This window comes from Nelumbo nucifera, chromosome 3 (genome assembly GCF_055504915.1).
Source record: "Nelumbo nucifera cultivar China Antique chromosome 3, China Antique-T2T, whole genome shotgun sequence".
Lineage (NCBI taxonomy): Eukaryota > Viridiplantae > Streptophyta > Magnoliopsida > Proteales > Nelumbonaceae > Nelumbo > Nelumbo nucifera.
In genome coordinates this window covers 92,480,536-92,506,102 of record NC_142651.1, presented here as the reverse complement: position 1 = coordinate 92,506,102, position 25,567 = coordinate 92,480,536, and the positions used below count along the sequence as shown (strand labels likewise).

The 25,567-nt window shown below is 39.1% G+C and overlaps 1 protein-coding gene across 2 annotated transcripts in view; it reads left to right on the top strand.

Moving 5' to 3' along the window:
• Positions 1–683: 683 nt before the first annotated feature.
• The window catches only part of LOC104609009 (actin-related protein 2/3 complex subunit 1A), a 39,979-nt gene continuing 15,095 nt past the window's right edge, over positions 684–25,567 (top strand). The window contains exons 1-5 of one of the 2 annotated variants that reach the window (XM_010275176.3): positions 684–956; positions 1,057–1,130; positions 4,172–4,257; positions 16,396–16,472; positions 16,608–16,702. In XM_010275176.3, coding sequence (XP_010273478.1) covers positions 1,061–1,130; positions 4,172–4,257; positions 16,396–16,472; positions 16,608–16,702 — 328 coding nt within the window. In that variant the 5' untranslated portion in view covers positions 684–956; positions 1,057–1,060. Of the gene's footprint in view, positions 957–1,056; positions 1,131–4,171; positions 4,258–6,736; positions 7,055–16,395; positions 16,473–16,607; positions 16,703–25,567 lie in introns of those variants that run through there. The other variant, XM_088899559.1, reaches the window with a different exon arrangement.

Below are 25,567 nucleotides of genomic sequence, written 5' to 3'. Positions count from 1 at the left end.
AAAACTACCTAGCCTGACAGGGTTAAGTTGGTGTGCATTTACCACTCAAAACCTTCTGACATCTCTTATTTGTATTTTTTTTAGCCCACATCCCTTACCTATATTGTGTAAGTGTAATATGCAATACATATGATACTGATCATGGGCCTGGTTGGGGTTTGCACTTATGATAAGAGCTACAACTTAGGTCCAGGCCTAGCCTGATGCCTAAGTTTTGGGCTTAAAACATAAGTCCAGGTCCAGGGCGATTGGGCATGATTCCGGACCTATATATTTTATATATAAAATAGTACATATATGTAATGTATTATATTAAATGGCATATAATATACATATAATTTTATTTTATACAATATATAATATAAAATATTGTATGTAATACATATTATAATATTTAAATATAAAATAAATAATATAATGTAAAATAACATATATATACATTTAATGTCATATATGTAATAATATACGTATATATGTAACATATAACATATATATGTATATGTATATTAAAATGGCATATATATAATTTTATACAATATATAATATAAAATATTATATATAACATATATTGTAATATATTTAAATATAATATGGTATAACATAACATCACATATATACATTATATACAAAATACTTATATTTTTTTAAGAGTATAAAATACATATATTTAAACATATGCGGACGGAGCCGGGCTTGCGAGCCGGGCCTGATCGTAAAACTTAGGCTCAAACCTGGAATTTCCCGGCGGGGATGCTACATAGATGCCGCTTTCCTCTGGACTATGCCATCTCTACCTGCCATTCCCTAAATTACCCCTCGCACTTACAGAATCGACTATCTTCCCCTGCTGTAGTCTGTAGTGACAGTCATCCTTCGTTCCTTTAAAGGAGTCCAAAGTAGAAAGACTGAAATCTCGCCTAGGGCTCGTTTCTCTTTCATCGCTGGTCCAGTCCTAGGTACACTTCTTTGTCGTCAATATTCTGAAAATCCAAAGGGAAAGGGCAAAATGTTTGTAAGTCTGACATGTTCAACGAAATCTTTGGTTGTTGGTTGCAGACAAATGGCTGCCGTTTCGGTCCATCAATTCGCTCAATGCATCACTTGCCATGCCTGGAGTCCTGATCACACAAGTAAGCTTCCGAATTTTCTTCTGTATCACTCGAGTCGAGCAAGCACGATTTGGATTAGCTCTTGCAACCAAATTGGATGGAATAACCAGAAAGTTTGCTCCTTTTAAATCTTTCTGTTATAACCATATTGCTCTTAATTCGGATCCGATCATTCAGTTCTACGTGGATCTCGTGCGTCTGAAATCGTTTTTGTTACTTTGTTATTATCTCCCCAATCTCACATTCCGCTAATAAAATTTGATATTTGTGAGGAAATAATACAAAACATGTAAAAAGAAAATGAAAATCTTATGATTGTCTATCAAACGTATTGGAATGCTACCTTCTGGACAATGAGGGATATTTGGCTTGTCTCCCTACTTCTCACATTTTGAGTTTGTTGCCGTTTAACTTATTTAGTTAGATTTTTCAGATAATCAATTTAAGAAACTATGGTCATATTGTTGTTTATTTTTTATCAGTAACAATTTTTTCGTCCTTAATTTTGAAATACAATTTCCATAGATCTCAATTACTAGAATAAGGACTACGGGGTGCCTGGGCCTGGTAGGCAGACTCCTTTACAAGATATAGCCTCTAGGAAAAGAAGGAAGATCTTGGATCATCTTACTCCTTGGTGTTTAATCTCTAGCAATATCATGGTCTGTCAAGTTCGTTGATCTTGGAATTCAATGGAATAAGAGGTTCACTTTTGATATCAAAGATTTCCCCTCCATCCTGCCACAATCTCTCTCTCATGGATATCCTTCACTAACTTGTAGGAACTCTGACAGTCTAAGGTCTTTGATAAAAGGAATGCGATAAGCTTTTACATAATTGCCTTCGCTAACCTGTTCACTATATGCCAAGATAATAAACCATCATTGTTCCTTCAAATTCTTGAGAATCCTGGGTTGCATAGAGGACTGCCATCAACGCTAAGCTTGATGGTTTTTACTTGGGGTGCCCTTGGCAGAACATGTCTTGCTTTGAAGGGTGCAGTTCTGGTCTGTCCAAACTACTTTCTAATGAGCGCCTTTCTTGTAGCTCCTGTAAACATATCCAATGTCTGTAGCAATGGAAAATTTGATGATAAACCACAGAATTTGCTTATCCATTGGTACTGACCATACGTTTTCTCTGTCTTTAAAAAAGGAAATAAAAAATGGAATATAATAAAAAAGAAAAGTGAGCCATTTTTTTCTATTAAAATATTAAAACACCATTATAACCCCTGAAGTCTTGATGTGATTGTCCTTTCATCAATAAAATAATATTTCTTACAAACTTGATTCGAACAGAGAGAGAGGGTGGATCTGGTGGATAGAGAAAGGTAGATAGACAGCAGGACATGTATTAAGTTATAATTTAAAATATAACAAACAGATTGAAAAGAAGAGAGGCAAACTCTCAACAGTCTATCAAAAGATACAGCTAGTCATTATGATCACTGAACCACACCCATGTGAGATGCAAGACCAAGCAAAAAAACACAAAAATCTGCGCATGTGGTGTTGTCACCGTGTGGAAACCATACTCTGAGAGCCCAGGCTATCCACATTTCACCATTTTGTATTAATATGCATATACAAGATGAATACACTACCTTAACTTCTGTTAAAAAAAGTTTTACATTGTATGTAATTTGTTTCAGTCCATTTATTTAAGACCTATTCTAAGTTTTTTTTTTTGATCAATAACAGTAACTTTTATTAAGAAATAAGATGGAAAATTACAACCATAATGGAGAGGTAAAAAGTCTTAACCCTCCCTGTCACAACTGAAAAAACAGATTACAAGAGAGCCCAAAAGAAATTTGCTCTTCCCACCCCCTGTTTAGCCAAAGGTTCTGCCATAGAGTTAGCACTCCTCTTGGCCCATTGAACCCTTATATGCATGTTTTGAGTTAACTGATTAATTTTCTTTTTTTCATTTGAAAACTTCCACAGGCTGGACTCTTCCTTCTGCAACCATCTAACAGTCAGCCGAGAGTCACCTTTCACCAGAAAATTACTGATTTTCAACTGCTTAGCTCTTTTAATCCCTTCTAGAGCTGCCAAGATTTCATCTCTCAGTGAATCCCCCAATCTATAGGTCTCCTGAAAATACCACCTATGCCTGAAGGGCCCGGATTTCCTTCATTGCTACCACCAAAGTTCAATTTGATGAAACCCGAATCTGGTGGAGTCCAAGCTGGACTAAGAGCAGTAGACATGGGAGCTGACTGAGCCACTTCTTCCCAATTTCTTATAATGTCTCCTACTGAATAGGCTTCAAAGAGCTTCAAAGACTTGACCCAATGAGCCACCCTAACGTATATTAATTCAATGACGGCTTCCTTGCTTTTTTCTTTTTCATGAAATATTCTTTGATTTCTTTCCTCCCAAACCGTTCAACAAACAACAGCTCTAACACATCTCCACAAGATTTTACCTTTCTAAGGTATTTCTCCATATATTGAATTTTACATTCAATCATTTTTTAGTTTCATCAATTAATGCTATGTCATCAACAAACAATATGCACCATGGGATCTTCTGAATGTGTTTAGTCAATCCATCCATTATTAATTCTATTATTTAATATTTAAATAGTATTACCTCAATAATTATAAAAACAATAAACAATATTGTAGGGCAGTGCACAACACTTTTTCTTTTCCTCTTTGGTTGCTTTGATGGGAGGGGGTCTTGCTACCTTTATTACATTATATTAGTAATGCCTTTTTGATCTGTTGCTGATAAAAAAAGCTTATATAATATTATTTTATTCTTTTCCTCTTATATCTTGTGCTAAGAGTTATCTATTATTTATTTGTCCATGCTCGTTGTTATCTATTCTGATTATCATGTCACCTCATATCAGGCCATTGTTTTCTAGTATAAATGATGATTTCAACATTCAGCATTGCTGGTTGTATTCCTATTTGTTTCTATTTTGGTTCTATGATTTATTTGTCTAAATATTCATAAATAAAAGATGACTCATTGTAGGTTCCTCTTAACATTTTTGTCCATCATAGTTTTTACGAAGTTTATAATGGATTGGCATTTCCTTTGTAGTGGTTGCACTTTGTCCCAACAATAATGAAGTTCACATCTATAGATATTCACTTGACAAGTGGGAAAAAATACATGTTCTTCAAAAGGTATGTCACTCAAATGTTTGTGCTGGTGATATAGGTAGATTTGACTTTCAGTAAAACTGACCTTGAATCTAATTTTGTTTTCTCTTCACTTTGAGTTGTGGAATTAGTATTAAAAATTTGGCTTCCTTTTATACTGGCGTTCTTCATGAACATCTATGGCTATCTATGTTTCAGCATCAACTATAGTTTAAAATCTTGAAAAGTCAAGTTGATCCAGATTTTTGCAGAATGGTTCATTCAGGAAGTTTAATAGATTGAATTCTATGTGTCAATGAGCATTCTTATCATGGCTCAAGTTGGCACCTATTAAAAATGGTTTGTCTAGTAGCAGGTGAGAGATGGGGGCTTATTGGAAGGTTCTTTGATCATTTGTGAGGTTTCATGCTTTCACCCAAATGGAGTGACAGAACTCAAGTCTCCACTTTGGGTGTAACTGCTTTAGGTGGTATGGAGGATGGTGCTATGGAGAAAAGCAGATAACACTTCAATGGAAATGATCTATTTGGAAAACAAACCAGAGTTAGAAATGGATCAAGTGTTTGAGGCTGATCATAACTCAAAGATAGAATTAGAACTCAAACAAATTGGTAAAAGAATGATGACCATTTGTTTAGGATCCACTGAGCAACTGAATATTTTCTGAATTTGATGAATATGACTGTTTAGAATAAGAAATGGAAAAAAGGCATGTGAAGAATACAGAAGAAAAATTTTCCATTTTTCTTTTCTTCTTCATTCCATTTTTTTTTTCCTTTTTCTTTTTACTGGAATTGAGCATTAGAAGATGAATGACATGGTTTAGTTTTTTGCTGATGCATTGGGATATTTTTTTGAGTTCTTGAGATGATGGTAGGTAAAGAGGCCATTACTTGGTTTAATGGTAAAATCTTGGGCTGACAAGTATAAGAATGCAGGTGGTTTGATTGTGTTAGTGGCCACTTCATGCAAAAGATGAAGGTTGGCCATATGGCTCACTGAGAAACTGAACCAATAACAAAATAAAATAAAATATTAATTGTTATTGGAGTTCTTTTTTTATTTCTGCTGCTAGAGTGCTGTTAGTCTAGAGTGTTGTCAGCATGTTCTTTTCTTTGTTTAATTATTTTGTTATTAGGGTGTGCAGCCAGGGGTATGATTGCAATTTTCTTTTCTTTTATTTACTTCATGTTATTATAAATAAGAAGCAGCACCACCAGCCCAACCTTTTGACTCTCAAACACTGTTCTTCCTCTTCTCTTTTCTCTTCTCTTCTCTCTTCCCTCTTCTCTCCTCCCCTCTCTCATTTCTCTCTTCTAGAAAGAAAACATGGTACCAGAGCACAATTCTGGGTGGTAGGAGTCTTCTTTCTCCTCTGAATCACATTCATTCCACGTAGTTTTCTGATTTCTTGGATAGTGAAGGCAAGAAACCCTAATTGAATTGGTCAGAACCACCTGTTGTTTTTTTCTGGGTTCTTGGTCGTAGAACCAAGGTAGCCCTAGTGGGAGGGGCCGATGTTGTGAAGGCTCTTTTTCCTTTGGTCGATGTTGTGAAGACTTGTCCTTTGGATTTGCACCATCGTACAGGTGCTATACAGGGGTGTGTGATCCCCTTTGTCACAGGTATGTGCTGTGATTTGGCATGTGTAGTGTGTAATCCAATGGTGACTAAAATTTAAATTTCTGGACTGTTTCTAGACTGTTTAATTGCTGCTAGTGGATTTCAGCAGTGTTTTTCTTTATTTCTGGACTGTTTAGTTGCTGCCAGTGGATTTCAGCAGTGTGTTCGTTATTTCAAAAGCAGAATTTTTGGTGTTTAGTTCCCTAATTGTGACTGAGAGGTGGTAGTTGAGTGGGGACTGGTCTTGTGCACTTGTGGTTCGGGTTTTGTCTTGTAGATTTTGTTTCTCTCAATGGTGAATGATGATTCTGCCTCATCTAGAGTTACATCAACCCATAGTAGAGCTGGTATAGGAGTTGAAAATATGATGTTTCTTATGCCAATTACCCCTTTAAATGGCCTGAGTTACTTGGAGTGGGCTAAATGTGTAAAACTTTATGTAACAAGGGAAAAAGCTGGTTACATAAATGGAAGAGTGAAAGAACCCAAGAATGGGACAACTAAACATGATAAGTGGGACCAAGATAACAATATGGTGATTTCCTGACTTCTTGCAGCTATGGAACCTGATGTGAAGAACTTTGTTACAGACTGTATAGTTGAAATAGGAAGATGTTACAGACTGTATAATTAAAATAGGAAGTAAATACTAGGGAGATATGATGTTACAGACTGTATAACTAAAATAGGAAGTAAATACTAGGGAGATATGATTTACCTTGATTGTAGGACTGATTTGTAGGAATTTGATTAATCTTCTTTCCTAATATATTCTTTCCTAACATAGAATTTGTAACTTGTATATATACATACGAGATTGATGAATAATATAACAAATTCTTCTTCTGCCTCTGTTTACTCTTATTTTACATGGTATTAGAGCATCTGTCTCTGCCAGCCCTTTTGTTTTTTTTTTTTTTTTTAAGTAAACAGTAGGTAGAGGAAAATTTCTGGGTGTTTCGGGTCACCTCCTTGGAGCAATCAGAGCATCTAGTCTCTGCAAAGTCCGGCAGTCAGCAGCCCTGCGCGTGTGTCTCACGCACCGCCTGAAGATTCTGCCACAATCACACGCGCCGGCACGTGGAGGCACATCTGTTGCCGGAAAATTTTTTCGGTCATTGTCTTTTGGCTCGCCTCGTCCTGTATAGCACATATTTGTGCTTTGTTACGTGCATATCCATTCCGGTGTTTTCAACAGGTGTGCTCTATTGATTTTCAGTGTTCAAAATATTCTGTTTATTTGAATTTTGAGATTATGGCAGACAAGAAATCAGTAGTTATGTTGGATGTTATTCCAGTGATGTCAAAAATAACTGAGCATAAGCTTAATGGCTGTAATTATCTGGATTGGAGTAAAACTGTTCAACTATATTTATTGAGTATTGCTATGGATAACCATTTGACTGATGACCCTCCTAATGATGACTCGAGAAAGTCTTGGTTGAGGGAGGATGCCCGTTTGTTCTTGCAGATACGCAACTCCATTGAAAGTGAGGTGGTTGGTTTAGTCACTCACTGTGGATTTGTTAAGGAATTAATGAACTATCTAGAGTTCTTGTACTCCAGAAAGGGGAATATTTCCCGCATTTATGATGTGTGCAAAACCTTTTACAGGGCGGACAAAGGCGATAGATCTCTCACAAGCTATTTCATGGATTTCAAGAAAACATATGAAGAACTTAATATGTTGCTTCCGTTTAGTACTGATGTGACTGTTCAACAAGCTCAGCGAGAAAAGATGGTTGTTATGAGTTTTTTAGTTGGCCTACCTTATGAATTTGAGACTGCTAAATCTCAGATTCTTTCCAGTTTAGAGATCTCTTCTCTACAAGATGCTTTCAGTAGGGTCCTTCGTACAGAATGTTCTTCATCTGCTCAGCCTAGTAGTGCCCTTGTCAGCTGCAATAATACATCTGAATCAGGGAGACAACAATACAGGAGTGGTAGTGGTAGGTCAAGTAACTATGATAGGAATACTAATACTCGTGGACAGGAGTTAGGAGAGATAGTGTGTCATTACTGTCATAAACCAGGACATATGAAGCAGGATTGCAGGAAGTTGCAGAATAAGAAAACTCAGTCAGCCCATATTGCATCCACCACGGATACTTCTGAGAAGTCTGTTATGATATCTGCAGATGAATATGCCAAATTTGCTCAGTACCAAGAATCATTGAAACCTCAATCTACTCCTGTTACTGCCATCGTCGAGTCAGGTAAACCCAATACATGTCTTGTTTCCTTCTCTTCAAAATGGGTCATTGATTCTGGAGCTATAGATCATATGACAGGTAATTCAAGTATGTTTTCTACCTTTCAGTCACATAAATCTACCTCTCTTGTTACTTTAGCAGATGGGTCAACATCTTGTGTTATTGGATCTGGCACAATTAGTCCAACACCATCACTTCCTTTGTCATATGTTCTTAGTTTACGTTAGTTATCATTTAATTTAATTTCTGTTAGCAAACTCACTCGTACCCTTAATTGTTGTGTCTCATTTTTTCCCGAGTATTGTTTATTTCAGGATCTTACGACGAAGAAGATTATTGGTAAGGGACATGAGTCTGGAGGTCTCTACATCCTTGATACACAAGTTCCAAGATCCATAGCCTGTTCTGGAGTTGTAACCCCTTTTGAAGCACATTGTCGGTTGGGCCACCCCTCTCTCCATGTGTTAAAGCAAATTTGTCCTCAATTTCAGAATTTGTCGTCATTAAATTATGAGTCTTGTCAGTTTGCTAAACACCATCGTCTTAGTTCGAGTCCTAGAGTCAATAAACGAGCTAGTGCTCCTTTTGAATTAGTCCATTCAGATGTTTGGGGTCCGTGTCCAGTTGAATCCAAAACTGTGTTTAAGTATTTTGTTACTTTTGTTGATGATTACTCTTGTATGACATGGTTATATTTAATGAAAAATCATTCTGAGGTGTTTTCTCATTTTTTTGCTTTCTGTGCTGAAGTTAAAACTCAATTTAATGTTTCTGTACAAATATTGAAAAGTGATAATGCTAAGGAGTACTTGTCAGAATCCTTTCAAACTTACATGCTTCAGCATGGCATTCTTCATCAAACTTCTTGTATAGATACACCATTTCAAAATGGGGTTGTTGAATGGAAAAATAGACACATTCTTGAAACTGCAAGAGCTTTGTTATTTCAAATGAAGGTTCCTAAACCTTTCTGGGCTGATGCAGTTTCCACAGCATGTTTTTTGATTAACCGTATGTCTTTATCTGTCCTTCAGGGTAAGACTCCTTATCATGTTCTGTTTCCAAATAAAACACTGTTTCCTATTGAGCCTAGGGTATTTGGGTGTACATGCTTTGTTCGGGATGTTCGTCCTCGGGTTACCAAACTAGATCCAAAATCTTTGAAGTGTGTTTTTCTTGGGTATTCTCGTGTTCAAAAAGGGTATAGATGTTATTGTCCTACTCTTCACAGATATCTTGTGTCAGGTGATGTTAATTTCCTAGAAGATGCACCTTTCTTTCCATCTACTCCTCATTCAAGTTAGGGAGAGGATGATGATTTGTTAATCTATACTGCCCATCATCTAGTTCACATCCTATTGAATCTACTCCTGTCAGGCCTAAGCCACCTACAGTACAGGTTTATTCTCGGCGACCAACCCCTCTGGATCCATGTCCTGCACCAGCTCCTTCGTCGGTAGATCTAGTCTCAACTGATCCTGTTCCTTCGTCATCAGAACCAGTCTCTAATGATGATCTTCCTATTGCTCTTCGTAAAGGTAAGCGTAAGTGTACTTATCCAGTATCTTCATTTGTGTCTTATAATCATTTGTCGTCCTCTTCTTGTTCTTTTATTGCATCTCTTGATTCTATCTCTGTTTCTAAGACTGTTAAAGAAGCCCTTTCTCACCCTAGATGGCGTAATGCTATGATTGAGGAGATGAATGCTTTAGAGGACAATGGTACTTGGACCTTTAGAGGACAATGGTACTTGGACCTTTAGAGGACAATGGTACTTGGACCTTTAGAGGACAATGGGTGTTTACAGTTAAAGTCAATCCTGATGGGTCCATTGCCCGATTGAAAGCCCGTCTTGTTGCTAAAGGATATGCTCAGACTTATGGAGTGGATTATTCTGATACCTTTTCTCCTATTGCTAAACTTACTTCTGTCAGGTTGTTTATTTCTATGGCATCTACTTATAATTGGCCCCTTCATTAGTTAGACATCAAGAATGCTTTTTTTCATGGGGATCTTCAAGAAGAAGTTTATATGGAGCAACCGCCTGGTTTTGTTGCTCAGGGGGAGTATGGGAAAGTTTGCTATCTTATAAGTCTTTGTACTGGTTGAAGCAGAGTCCTCGCGCCTGGTTTAGAAAGTTTAGTCAGGTAGTCGAGAATTTTGGTATGAAGAAAAGTAAGTCTGATCATTCTGTTTTCTTCAAGCACTCTGCTGCCGGCATCATTTTGTTAGTTGTGTATGTGGATGATATTGTCATTACAAGGAGTGATACTATAGGGATTTCATCCCTTAAATCCTTTCTCCACACTCAGTTTCATACCAAAGATTTGGGAATGTTGAAATACTTCTTGGGTGTTGAGGTAACAAGAAGCAAGAAGGGAATATTCTTATCTCAAAGAAAATATGTACTTGACTTGTTGTCTGAGACGGGAAAGTTGGGAGCTAAACCATGTAGCACTCCAATGGTTCCTAACTTGCAGCTCACAAAAGATGGTGAATTATTTGAAGATCCTGAGAGATATAGAAGATTGGTTGGAAAGTTGAATTATCTTACTGTAACTCGTCCAGATATTGCGTATTCAGTTAGTGTGGTGAGTCAGTACATGTCCTCTCCAACAGTTAATCACTGGACAGCTGTAGAACAAATTTTGTGCTACTTAAAAGGAGCACCTGGGCGAGGAATTTTGTATGGCAATCATGGTCATACTAGAATTGAATGTTTTTCAGATGCTGACTGGGCAGGATCCAAGGAAGATCAAAGGTCTACTTCAGGCTATTGTGTATTTGTTGGAGGGAATCTAGTTTCATGGAAAAGCAAGAAGCAGAATGTTGTCTCATGTTCAAGTGCAGAATCGGAATATAGAGCTATGGCCAAGTCTGTGTGTGAAATAATGTGGATATATCGGCTTCTGAATGAAGTAGGTCTTAAAAACTTCAGTACCAGCCAAGTTGTGGTGTGATAACCAAGCTGCTCTTCACAATGCATCTAATCCTGTTTTTCATGAACGAACTAAGCATATCGAGATTGATTGCCATTTCGTTCGTGAAAATATTCAGCAAGGTTTGATTTCCACAGGTTATGTGAAAATAGGAGAACAACTGGGAGATATCTTCACGAAGGCTCTTAATGGGGTTCGAGTTGATTATCTTTGTAACAAGCTGGGCATGATTAATATCTATACTCCAGCTTGAGGGGGAGTGTTACAGACTATATAATTAAAATAGGAAGATGTTACAGACTGTATAATTAAAATAGGAAGTAAATACTAGGGAGATATGATGTTACAGACTGTATAACTAAAATAGGAAGTAAATACTAGGGAGATATGATTTACCTTGATTGTAGGACTGATTTGTAGGAATTTGATTAGTCTTCTTTCCTAATATATTCTTTCCTAACATAGAATTTGTAACTTGTATATATACATACAAGATTGATGAATAATATAACAAATTCTTCTTCTTCCTCTGTTTACTCTTATTTTACAAACTTTATGTTGGCAGAAACTTTATGGTGATTTCCTGGCTTCTTGCAGCTATGGAACCTGATGTGAAGAACTTTATGTTGGCAGAAACTTCTAGTGAAATGTGGGAACAGGCCAAAACCACCTATTTTGAGCAAAGGCACTATGCCAAGATTTACCAGTTACCAGCTAAATCTTCAACCTGTAAACAGGGGAACCCTAGTTTGGACCACTATCAGGCTATAGAATGGAAATGTGATGACAATGCTAAAGCCTATAAGAAGTTGGTTTCTCAGCAGTGGGTTTTTTTCCTTCTTATTGGGACTAAATCCCGTATATGAACCTCTTAGAGTTCAGATTTTAGGAAGAAAAGAGTTACCTTCAATTCAAGAGGTTTATGCCCTTGTTCAGTCTGAGGAAAGTAGGTAGAGTGTGATGGTTAAAACCGAGGGGGCAACATGTGGCATTAGCTGCAATGAGTGGTAACAATATGGGAAAGAAGAGTGACTTCAAGAAAGTTGATGACAAGGATCTAAACAAAAACAGTATTAAATAATAAAACATTATCTCCTCTTCTCCTCCTCTCTTCTCTCCTCCCCTCTCTCTCTCCTCTCTCTCTTCTAGGAAGAAAACATCAACCATTGTAGACCTGAATTGATCAGGTCTTCTTTCTCAGTGTAAACCATGATCTAAACGAAAACAGTATTAAATAATAAAACATTACCTCCAGACTCCATTGCCACTGTTAAACTCCTCTAGTGATCTGGTTCCTCTCCCAACAAATACCAGTAATGTGAAAGAGTCTCCTTGCTGTTCTTAGATTGATGAGTGTTAGCTTGATTTCTCCCTCAGTCTCAACATTTTTTGTTGATAGGAACATGAGTTTTGGAGCTATGATGGATGATGAGAGAATGGTAGTCAGGACTGGGAGAAAAGGGCCCTCATAAAGTTTTGTCATGGGTGGTTTCCTCCTATAAAGGAACTACCTAAAATAGATGGAATTTAATCCCCTATTTTCTCTCTCTTAACTGCCCCATGATCTCAACCGAATAGGGGTTGGTTTTAAATTTAAATTTGCCAATTCAAAACCCCTAAAATCATGGAGCTTCTAAGTGGGAGAGTTCTAGTCTCAACCACCTACCATATGAACTCTTCCTAAGGTGGTTGGGATTAGGACTTCTCAATATGGATCGTGGCCACTATGATGTATTACAATCTGGGTCCTACCCAGTTGGGGTTTTCTAACAAAAGGTGCTGGAAATTAGGTTCATATTCAGCTGGCCCCTCCCAAGACCCCAACTAGTCAGGACTAGGATTGGGTAATTGCCCCAAAGATAGATTTACGAAGCTCGATCCCCAGAATTCTTTCTCGGTTTCCTGAAACAATATAAAACTGGGATTAGACCTCTTTAAAGCATCTGTCACCACTGCATGCTTCCTTGGGGCCCCCAGACCCTGAACATTCCTGTAAGGACTTTGAACTTCATTAACTGGTGTAACCCCTCTTTTTTTTTGAGAGAAGGTTAACTTTATTCGATAAAAAAGAGGTACATGAGGAGATGCACACAACAATTAAGCACTCAGAAAGTTACATAGGCAGAGAACTATCACTAAATAGGTAATCCCTGTGAGCACCAGATTTAGCTAGACTGTTAGCTTCAGAGTTTAGCTCCCTCAGAATCCAGATGGCAGCATTTAAAGAAGAGAGGATGTCTCTCACAGTCTCGCTTCAGCCAAGTAGTGAGCTAAGGCCCAAGGCCCACTGTCAGGATTAAAAAGCCAATTAGTGGTGTTGGCTGAATCTCCTTTAATGGTAAGATTTACTGATTTAGTAAGCCCATGTCTTTTGCAATCCTGATGCCGGTTAGAGCTGCCATGACTTTGGCCTTTGTTGAGGAGGCTATCCCAATCGGCCCACTAAAAGCCAACTGATAATGCCATTTCTATTTTGAATTACACCTCCAATACCCGCTACACCTGGGTTTCCAAAGGCACTCCCATCAAAGTACAAGGTCGTCTCTCCTTCCACATCAGATCTGAAACTGCGGGAAGTGATAAGTTGTATTTGATTAGAGTGAAGAAAATTTACAGCATTTCTTTGGAGGTCATCAAAAGTGACACCTCTGAAGTAAATTGAGCTGGAAGTCCACGAGAAGCATCTGTAACATATTAGAGAAATCAACTCCTCAAAGTTTTTTGTTCTATTGGTAAACACCCGGTTGTTTCTCTCTTCCCAAATGCTCCAGAAAATAGCATGTGCAGCAGATTGCCATAAAGTTTTCCCTCTTTTGCTTAATCCTCTTCCTGACCATTGCCTTAAGCATTCAACCACATTTTCTGGGAAAACCCAGCTGTATTCAAATAATGATACTTGATAGAAAAAAGTTCCAAAATTTTCTAGTTTCCTCACAGTGAAGCAGGATGTGGTTGGTAGATTCCCTAGCTTTAAGGCAGAAACAACAAACATGAGGAGATAGATAAGACCTTCCATGGTTCTTTTTCTGAAGGAGGTGATAAGTGTTGATTATCTTTAAGCTGGCTTCCCACACAAAAAAACAGACCCTGGAAGGGATATGAGCACACCAAATTCTCTTGTAGGGGTACTGACCAGTAGTTTGTTCTTCCCTAACTAAAGCCTTGAAGCAAGATTTGGTTGAAAACTTACCTGATGGGTCTCTCAGGGTGTGCAAGAAGCTAGTGATTTCACTAAGTTCCAGGTCCCTTAGAGATCTCCTAAGGGTTAGATTTCAATTGAAATGGGGGGGGGGGGGGGGGGGGGGGAGGGGGTAAAACCTGGGATATGTAAGCTTCTTGGTTTAAGGTAAGGCTGAATATGCAAGGGAAGGATTTGGCTAAGGTAGAATTACCCCACCAAAGGTCAGTCCAAAACTTAATTCTATCGCCCTTTCCCACCTTATATCTGATAAAGGAGAATTACCCCACCAAAGGGAAGGAGTTGGTGTAAAACCTGGGATATGGAAGCTTCTTGGTTTAAGGTAAGGCTGAATATGCAAGGGAAGGATTTGGCTAAGGTAGAATTACCCCACCAAAGGTCAGTCCAAAACTTAATTCTATCGCCCTTTCCCACCTTATATCTGATAAAGGAGAATTACCCCACCAAAGGGAAGGAGTTGGTGTAACCCCTCTCTCTTCCCCTCCCTCCCCAATTTCTGCCGCTATTCCCTGCAAATCTTCCCCCTCCCCTAGGAGCTCCACAACTGCCCCCCTCTTGTTAAGTGACCATCTTAACCTATTCTGTTCCTTTGCCATCTTCCACCCCTTTTTAACAAAGCATTCAAATCTTCTTCACCCCTCCACTATTTCTTTTGTCAATTGCAAGAAATAGCTCTACTAATTTATTTTCGTGGTCCTCAAACCAACTGAATGAGATGTTCACCCTAGAGGCCAAAGATCTACCTTCTCCAATCAAATATTGAAGAGAGCAACAACTTTCAGAATGCCTGGATATCCTAACTTCAAGTCTCCTTCCACGCCAACCTAATCATAACCCAAGCAAACATCAACCTTAAACCTTACCCTTGTTTTGAGATCTTGGCACTGATAGAGTCTCCATGTCTGATATTTCCAGAATAGACAAGGATAGCCCTCCTTTGATTCTCCTAAAAGTATGACTCAAACCTGAAGGGCCCTGGTTTCCAACAGATCATCTACCAAAGTTTAGCTTCATGGTAACATGAATTCTGAAATTATTGTGATGGATAATCATCTGGTCTGGTTATAATTGGTGGTTTCTTCGAGGCTTTTCTTTTGTTGCAAAAGTGGAATAATATATTGGCAAATTTTGTTACTTCTGCTTAGATATATTAAGCTCTTTACTGCTGTGATGAGTGCTAGACCTTCTAGTATGCATCACATTAGAAATTTGATTATGTTTGAGAATGGGATTATGAATTGTGTCTGTAATTATTGGTTCTTTCTTGTTAGTAAGAATGACATTTTTTATCAGTATTAGTAAGAATGATATTTCATCTCCCTGGTTACTTATCCTGTATGTAAGATTATTGAAAAATGTCCATTGCATTAGAGGAATGTGAATAGCATTATTTACTAATATGGGTTTGATGTTATAAAAAACTACTATTAATCTGAGCTTGATTATTGGTATACATTACATTAGAAATTTCATTATTTTTGAGGAGGCTAAGATGGTTTGGTCATGAGCATAGAAGACCTTTGGTAGCACCCATACGAAGAAATGATCTGTTGCAAGTTGAAGGAGCTAAAAGGGTTAGGGATAGAAAAAGGGCATGGGTCAAAGTAGTAAGAAATGATTTAAGTGCTAATAATTTAACAATGGATATGACATTAAACAGAATGGAATGGCAAAACAGGACTTGTGTAGCTGACCCCATATAGTTGGGATAAGGCTTGGATGATGATGAATATGAATTATAGTTTTCGGTCTCTGTATAGAAGATTTGGCTTTTCTAAGACCTTATTGCTATTTGCATGTTAGAATTCTGTGATTCTGCAATCATTGCTCATGAATTTTATCTAGATGTATGGGGAAAAAAGTGAAAAAAAAGGACAAATAACAGATCTCCTGTGTCTATCTTATTTTTTTTTGTAAAATTTTTGACATTTCACAGTTCCCTATACCATCACTGTATCTATGTGACATCTCCAATCTTTTTAAGATAAATGTTTGCTTTCATAAAGTATATGCATGATATCACAGTGAATCTAAATATATGCATAACAAATGCATATTTTTCCATTTTGGTCTCAATTCAGTGTTGGTGACGAGTTGCTTTCATGCCTATTTTAGTTTTCACTAGTTAATTTTGAAGAAACATTTGAACTATCAATACCTTAACTTATTTATATCAATTTTCTCACAGCATGATCAAATTGTTTCTGGGATAGATTGGAGTTCAATGTCAAACAGGATAGTTACAGTATCACATGATCGAAACTCGTGAGTATTTGTTATTTGTCTAGATACTTTTTAAGGTTCTCGCTCGAGATGAATGCTTTAAACCATGAGGATATTGGTTTCAAAGTCCAGCCTTTCTTTTGTTTTTGTTTTTCTAATTTATAATTTTCTTTACAGATATGTTTGGAATCAAGAAGCATCTGAATGGGTACCAACTCTTGTTATTCTTAGGCTAAACCGTGCTGCTTTGTGTGTTCAGTGGAGTCCAAAAGGTATGGAAACATCTTATTTGCAAACTGAGTTTCCATTTGAATGCTTGTCTCGTTTTTTAATTTTTTTATAAGTAATAGATTTTTTTTTTCTTATCAATAACACACTTCATTAAATTCATTAAAACTTTTCAATGATAATTACAAAGAGGAAGACAAACTTTCTTATCTTCCAGCTATACCATGAGCCCCAAAAGAAGGAAAAAGAAAGAGAGAAAGATGAGGAAAAACAGAAAAATAATTACAACTGTGCCCAGAACATTGACTCCCTCTCCACCCCTTGTTTAGTTAACCCATCAACAAAAGAATTAGCTGATCTTTTAACCCAACTAATCTTAACCTCCATTTCCTGAGCCAGCCATCTAAATATCCTCCTCATATTACTGTAATTCCATAAGCCACTGTAGTCTTTATTTAGCCATCCAACCACCACCTCTGAGTCCCCTTCAATTACAAGTTTTCTGATATTCATCTCCTTGGCTTTCTGAATTCCTTCCATAACCACATGGATTTCGGCTCGGAGAGAGTCACCCACTCCAATTGGACCTGAGAACATGGAAGAAACAACCCCATTCTCATCCCTGAAGACACCCCCAACCCCTGATTGTTCAGGATTCCCTCTGCAGCTCCCATCAAAGTTTAGTTTTATGAAATCTGCAAGGGGGGGAGTCCAAGACACATTCATCACTGTTTTGATCTGGGTGCTGCTAGCAATCTCACCCCAATTCCTCAACATGTCATCCACTGTATAATCTGTGAATAACTCTAATGATTTCATCCACTGTACTACCCTTACAAGGATCAAAGCCCTCAACTCCTCAATGCTTTTCTCTACTTCTGAGAAAATCCTAGCATTTCTTTCTTCCCATAAGGACCAACAAATCGCAGCCCTTAGTCCTCTCCACATAATCTTGCCCCTTTTCATGTGCCACTTGAAAAAAGGAGAAAACAGATTTTGCATGTTTGATGGAGGGTTCTAGCTACTCCCAAATAGGGAAAGAGCCCACTCCCAAATAGACTGCGCATATTGGCAAGACACCAGTAGGTGAAAACCGGTCTCCCCATCAGCTTTATAGAGAACACACCAGTGAGGGGACAAGCAAGTATTGGGTTTCTTTTGGAGCATATCACTAGTGTTGAATCTTTCCAGAAAGGCTTCCTAGAAAAACTACCAACCCTAGGAGGGATTGGTTTACACCAAACCTCATGAACAGGAAAAGGGATGGTTACAGGACTAGTGGACTGACTTAAGATTTTGAAAAAAGAGGCATAGGAGAAAGAACCAATGGGGTAGGAGTCCAAATTGTAGAATCCACCTTAGTAGGGTCTAAGAAAACATTGTCAAGAAGTTGAAGAAGACTCAAGACACTATCAAGGTCTGAGTCTCTCACAACCCTTCTCAAGCCCAAATTCCACCCAAACCCAGAAGTGGAAGAGGAGGGGGATATGAAGGATGAAACTAGCTCATTTTTAAGGTTAGAGAGTGCATACAAAGAAGGAAACTGGTCCTTTAAAGGAGCATCCCCCACCCAAGTTTGTTCCCATAATTTTATAGCGTTACCCAAGTTCAAGTCATACCTGATAAAAGGGGAGAAAACTGGTAACAATTCATGAATGGCTTTCCAAGGTGAAACACATGTAGTCCTAGCTCGGATTTCAGCATCCCATCCATTTAGCTCCATCCCGTGTATGCTGACCACTATCTTGGCCCATAACTTCTCCTTCTCTAGTGGGAATCTTCACAACCATTTCACCAGAAGAGCTAAATTCCTTTTTCTAATGTTTTCGAGTCCCAAACCACCACTATTTTAACTCCTAGTCACCACCTCCTAGGCTACTCTATGGTCCCTTTTCTCCTCCCCCGGCTCCCAAAGGAAGTCTCTCATCATCTTTTCCACTCTATTGGCAACATTTACCGGGATCTTGAACACTGAAAGGAAATAAATAGGTAAATTTTCTAGAGTAGCCTTAACCAGTGTTATCCTCCCACCCATAGAAAGGTAATTCCTTTTCCAAGAGACAAGTTTCTTTTCAAAACTTTCCACCACCGGATTCCAGAAGCTCTCTCTCTTTGGGCTGTCGCCCAACGGCAACCCCAAATAATTCAAAGGCCACTCAAAGACTTCACACCCAAGCACTTCTGCAATGTCCCTGACCTCACCTTCCTCCATATTCACACCAACTACACAGCTTTTCTCAAAGTTCACCTTCAAATTTGACATTTGTTCAAAGAGTTGTATCACCAATTCCAAATTCCTTATATACCTCATAAGCAATAGAATTTTTATTAAGTTAAAATAGACAATAAGAAAGATACACATTTGAATTCATGTGCACCCCTTGCTTAGCTAAACAATCTGCCACCCCATTTGCCAATTTTCTTTCCCATTGAAACCTCACTACCATGCTTGTGGTTAGCCACTTGAATCTTCACAGAGCCCCCCTAAAGGACCAAGCCACTTTCTCCGGTTCCCTTAGCCACCCAATTACCAGTTCAGAGTCACCTTAAATTAGTATTCTATCAAAGCCCAGCTCTCTACCAAGCTCCACTCCCTGTAAGATTGTATGGGCTTCTGTGTTAAACAGCATCCCCAACTCCAATGGCACCAGATAATAAAGTAATAATCTGACTTGCATTTTTGAATACTCCTCCAATACCAAAGGGCCCCGTGTTGCCTAGGTTGCAACCATTGAAATTCAACTTGATAAAACCTTCTTCAGGGGGCCTCCAAACTACCACATGCTTTGATAGTATAAGCTTTTGCAACCATTTCCTAATTCTGCCACAAGTCATCAAAGCAAAATTGTAAAACAAGTCTGAGACTTTAACCCAATTTATGACCCTGTTAAGCATACACTCCTAAACAGCAGCCTCATCTCCCTCCTTGTCCTTGAAGATTCTAGCATTTCTTTCCTCCCAAACTGTCCACACTAGAGCCACCCTCGGCCCCTGGCACATTTCCACATGACCTTACCTCTTAGGCCACCTAAAGGGTGTAGGGTCAAATAGACTACCGATTTGCAGAGGCTCAGTCCACCTGCCACCAAAAAGACCAAAAAACTTTTTCTAAAGAGCTACAACAAAAGGGTAGGGGATTAGTAAGTGGTAACAACTTTCTCCATTAGCTTATAAAATACTTTTATACTTTTATAAAAACACAATAACATAGATAATAGTAGTTGATCAAGACTACAGTCAGTCTTGAATTCCAAAAGATTTCGGATTGAGAAAAGTAGAACAAAGAGGGAGAAGAAAGCAGAAGTACACAAGGGTTTTGAAAGGAGGGACAGATCGAATGAATCTGCCGCCACCACTCTCTTAATATTTATAGGTTATGTTCACTAAATGTAGGAAAGGGCAGAATTGCCCTTAATGCTTACATGGCAAATAAAACAAATAATAAACTGAAATAACAAGCTGTCTAAGATAACTACCAACTAACACTGGCATAACTAACAAAGGTTACATGTGCTGTCATACGAACACAGTGGGGACCACAGCCGTGGGGTCCACATCAGTGTTCTCTACACTCCCCCTCAAGTTGGGAATAGATATTTGTCATTCCCAACTTGAATAGGTCTGCCTCTAACTTCTTCCTTGGAACAACCTTGGTGAGAAGATCTGCGAGCTGCATGTTGGAGGTGATATACAGGAGACACACTTCTTGTGATGAGACCCCTTTCTCTGACAAAATGTCGATAAACTTCGATATGCTTAATTCTGCCATGCTGCACCGGATTGTGAGCTATATTAGTAGCCGCCTGATTATCACAATACAACATCAAGGGCTTCTCATAATCAATACCCAACTCTTTAAGTAGTGATTTCAGCCATAGGATTTCAGCCACTCCATTAGCCATTGACCTGTATTCAGCTTCGGCACTAGAGCATGAAACAACACTTTGTTTCTTACTCCTCCAAGAGACAAGGTTACCTCCTACAAGGGCACAATATCCAAAGGTAGACCTCCTGTCATCAGCATTCCCAGCCCAATCAACATCTATATAGACCTCCACCTTCATGTGATTATTGTTCTTGAACAGTATACCTCTACCTGGGCATCTCGTCAAGTATGCTAATATTCTCTCAGCTGCAAGAAGATGAGTAGTTCTAGGGGAATGCATGTACTGGCTGACAACACTGACTGCATAACTGATATCTGGCTGTGTGAGGCAAAGATATAGGAGCTTTCCAACCAACCGTTGGAACATAACTTTGTCTTCAAGAGGCTCTCCACCCTCTGCACTGATCTTGTGATTCTGTTCAATGGGTGTATCGGCAGGCTTGACACCTAACTTTCCAGTTTCCGCCAACAGATCTAGAAATTTCTTTTGAGAGATAAAGATCCCCTGTTTAGATCTAGCAACCTCAATACCCAAAAAATATCGCAGTGCACCAAGATCTTTCACTTCAAACTCTTGATGAAGGAACTGTTTGAGGGACTCAATCTCACTATTATCATTCCCTGTCACTACAATATCATCCACATATACAACAAGCAAGGTCAAAGAAGAGTTCACTCTTTTAACGAACAGTTTATGATCTGACTGGGCCTGTACATAACCGAATTTTCCAAGGACTAGTCTGAATCTATCAAACCAAGCTCTAGGGGACTGCTTTAATCCATACAATGCCTTGTTCAGTCGGCAAACCTTCTTACTTGTCTCTGTATCATAGAATCCAGGGGGCAACTGCATGTAGACCTCTTCCTGTAAGTCTCCATTCCGAAAGGCATTTTTAACGTCCATCTAGAACAAGGGCCAAGAGTAACTTGCTGCAAGGGCTAATAGAACTCGAATAGTGGTCATCTTGGCTACTGGGGCAAAAGTCTCCAAGTAGTCTATACCATAAGTCTGAGTAAACCCTTTTGCAACCAACTGGGCTTTGTACCTTTCAATGGAGCCATCAACATTATGTTTCACAGTAAATACCCATCTACATCCAACTGGTTTCTTTCCTTTGGGTAGGTCAACTAGCTTCCAAGTATTATTTTTCAAAAGGGCATCCATTTCAACTTTCATTGCATCTTTCCACTCTGGAACTGATAAGGCTTCTTGCACTGTTATGGGGATAGGAATATCAGCAATGGAAGTGAGAAAGGACATGTAAGAGGGAGACAGGCGATCATAGGATAGAAACTAGGAAATACAGTGAGCTGTGGATGTGGTGCAACGCCGTTTCCCTTTACGGACTGCAATAGGGAGGTCAAGGTCATCAGAAGGAGGGGAAGTAGCAACAGTGGAAGGTATCTCAGTGGGCCTTGGGACTGTAGTACCTGGATCTGGATCCGCAGAAGGAACTGGGGCTGGCCTGGACTGTTGATGACCGAGATCAACCTGCTTGCATCGCCTGTGATAGACTTTCAACTCCTGATCCCTCTGACAACCCTCACCATTACAGCCTTCATCACTCAATGGAATGGGTAAAGGAACAACCTCAGATGAGTTAACCCCACTCTCACTGCGCTCCCCCTGAGGAAAAAGACCCAAATTCTCACTACTCTCCCCCTGAGGAGAAACCCTAGGATAATAGGGTGCCTCCTCAAAGAAGGTGACATCCATCGAGACAAATCTCCTCCCTGAAACAGGATCATAGCAGCAATAACCCTTTTGACTTTGTGCATAACTGAGAAAAATGCATTTGGAGGCCTTGGGGTCAAATTTGGAATGATGAGGTCCAAGAAGCTGAACAAAACAGGTACAACCAAAGGTTTTAAGAGGAACAGTAAACAATTCCTCGTCTGGGTATAGAAGGGTAAACGGAGGCTTCATATCAAGAACCCGTGTAGGAACCCGATTAATGAGATACACGGCTGTGAGGATAGCATCACCCCAGAAACAGATAGGCACATTGGAGGTAAACATAATGCTTCTAGCCACCTCCAAAATGTGCCTATTCTTCCTCTCGGCAACCCCATTCTGTTGTGGTGTACAAGGACAAGTGCTCTGGTGTATAACCCCATGATCGAGTAGATAAGAGGCCAATGGCTTGGCAAAGTATTCTTTTGCATTATCAGATCGGAGAACTTTGATTTTGACCCCAAACTGGGTTAAAATCATCTGATAAAGTTTTGGGTCAGAGCAGGAACCTCATCTCGAGAACGCATAAGGTAGACCCAAGAAAACCGGGTATAGTCATCAACAAACAACAGAAAATATCTGTACCCACCCATAGAAGGGATGTGATACGACCCCCAAACATCGATATGCACAATATCAAAAGAGTTACTACTTCTTTTATTACTCAAGGAATAAGATGTTCTACAATGTTTGGCAAGCTAACAACTCTCACATCTCAAATTTGACATCTCAACAGACTCAAATAAAGTAGGAAACAGACTCTTCAAAGACCGAAAAGATAAATGACCTAATCGATTATGCCAGAGCATAACCGGACTCACAGACTGAGAAACAAAAGACTTCTTATCCACAAGCTCTTTCCAATGAGAACTCTCTCCAAGCAAATAGATCCCATTCGTCTCACGGCCAGTCCCAATCACCTTCCTCGTCTCCAAGTCCTGAAAAACACATCGGTCAGGGAAAAAGGTTACTGAACAGTTCTGATGTTTTGTAATACTACTGACTGAAAGCAAATTAGTATCAAGTTTAGGAACATGCAAGACTGAGGATAAAGAGATAGTATCAGATAACTTGATGTCACCCTTGCCAGAAATGTGAACAAGAGAGCCATCAGCAATGGATACTTTATTTCTACCAGAAGACAAGTGATAAGTAGTGAACAGTGATGGCAAGCTAAGTCATATGGTCAGATGCACTTGAGTCTATTACCCATCAATGTTCAGTGTTACCTGGAGCTGAAGCATGGTAAGCTGAGGCCCGAGTACCTGAATGAGCAAATGCTGATGTGACAGGGGCTAATGGTGATTGAGATGATTGAGCTGAATTCCCAACCTCCTTTTCCAACTGTATTAGGGCAGCCCGAACAGCAGCTAAGGTATCTAGGGGCGTGCCTTTTGTGCCCGACGAGGATGCAGAATCAGTATTCACAGCCATATGAGCATTACCCCTTTATTCCTCAGTTTTGCTGGGACTAAATGAGGATGCAACTTCCAATATGTATCTTTCGTATGCTTGGGTTTCTTGCAATGTTAACAGACTAGGTCCCGTTTATCTTTTCTTCATGTCCCTTTCTATATCACCCCCAGACTTAGGTTTAACTGCTGCCAGGGCTGGGGGGAAGGGCTGATGTTGCATCATAACCTTTCTCCTGGTCTCTTCACTATGCACCAAAGAGTAGGCTTGAGATAGGGTCACACTGTCTCTTGTTAGTATCTGCTGTCTCACAATGTCATAATCTGAATTCAGGCCAGCCAGAAATTCAAGCACCCTAATGGTCTCGACTTGCTTTTTATGGGTCTGTGCATCTTTTGGACTTTCCCACTCAAGAGTCTCCAAATGGTCAATTTCATGCCACAGAGATTTCAAGGTAGAGAAATAAACATAGACTGGTTTCTCTCCTTGTTTAAGGTTATTCACCTCACAATTCAGTTTATAGGCTCTAGCAACATTAAGGGGTTGGGAGTAGGTCTCTTTCATGATATCCCGTATCTTCTTGGCTGTCTTTGCCCACAAGTAATTTCGGCTGATATGTGGCTGTATAGAGTTGCACAGCCATATCATAACCAAGTAGTTCTCCTGAACCCACTTGGTATTACATTGGGTTCTCCTTGGAAGGTTTTTTCACATCTCCCAATAGGTGGCTAAGTTTTCCCCTTCCCCCAATAGCCATCATGGCTGATTGGGCCCATTCCAAGTAATTGGATCCGTCAAATCTCACAGTTGTAATCTGAAACGCAGTCTCAGACATACTACCAGAGTTGTTGTTCCCAAAAACACCTTCTCCCTGATTTTTTAACTCCATTCTTGGTTAAGAATCAGTAGTTAAGAACTATTAGGGTTACTGCAATAGAAAACAGCACTTAAACAACTGATCACAATCAGAAATTTGTATGAAATCAGTTCAGATCTGATCTGAAACCAATCGGCAATCACAATATAAGCAGTCTGATAACAGTTCTCACCCCCCAAAACAAGCTCAGAAGCCAAAACAGGTCTGAAAACCACTTAGAAAGCAATCTGTAATGCTGAAGCAGAATTAGGGTTTTAATTGTAGGGTTAGGAAAACCTTTGTGAGAACATAAACAGTGCTCAGCAGCACCTTCCAAAAGAATTCACAGTCAAGTCTAGCCGTAGGGTTAATGACAAACCCTAAAAACTGATCACCTCTGAGAAAAAATAGGAGAGTTCGGCCGCTCCTCCTAGATAGGTCCAACCTATCTTGACTGACAGCAATCTCAAGGGAAAAATAAAGACTTACCCAGAAAACTCTGATCGCTACCTTCAATCGTGGCCTGAACCCTAACCTTCTCTGATACTTCCTGATTACCAAAACACTCTCCAAGCCTCTACAAGTCTTCGGACAGCTGCTAAACGTTTCTGGTAACCTCCAAGAATCAGCCAATGAACAGTCCTTTGTAAACTTCCAGCCCTAGACAGTTCTCATGTGGTCGGCTGGACTAGATTCACATGAGAAACCCTAGATAGGCTTTGATACCAAGTAGTCGATCAAGACTACAGTCAGTCTTGAATTCCAAAAGATTTCGGATTGAGAAAAGTAGAGGAAAGACGGAGAAGAAAGGAGAAGAAAGCAGAAGTACACAAGGGTTTTGAAAGGAGGGACAGATCGAATGAATCTGCTGCCGCCACTCTCTTAATATTTATAGGTTATGTTCACTAAATGTAGGAAAGGGCAGAATTTCCCTTAATGCTTACATGGCAAATAAAACTAATAATAAACTGAAATAACAAGCTGTCTAAGATAACTACCAACTAACACTGACATAACTA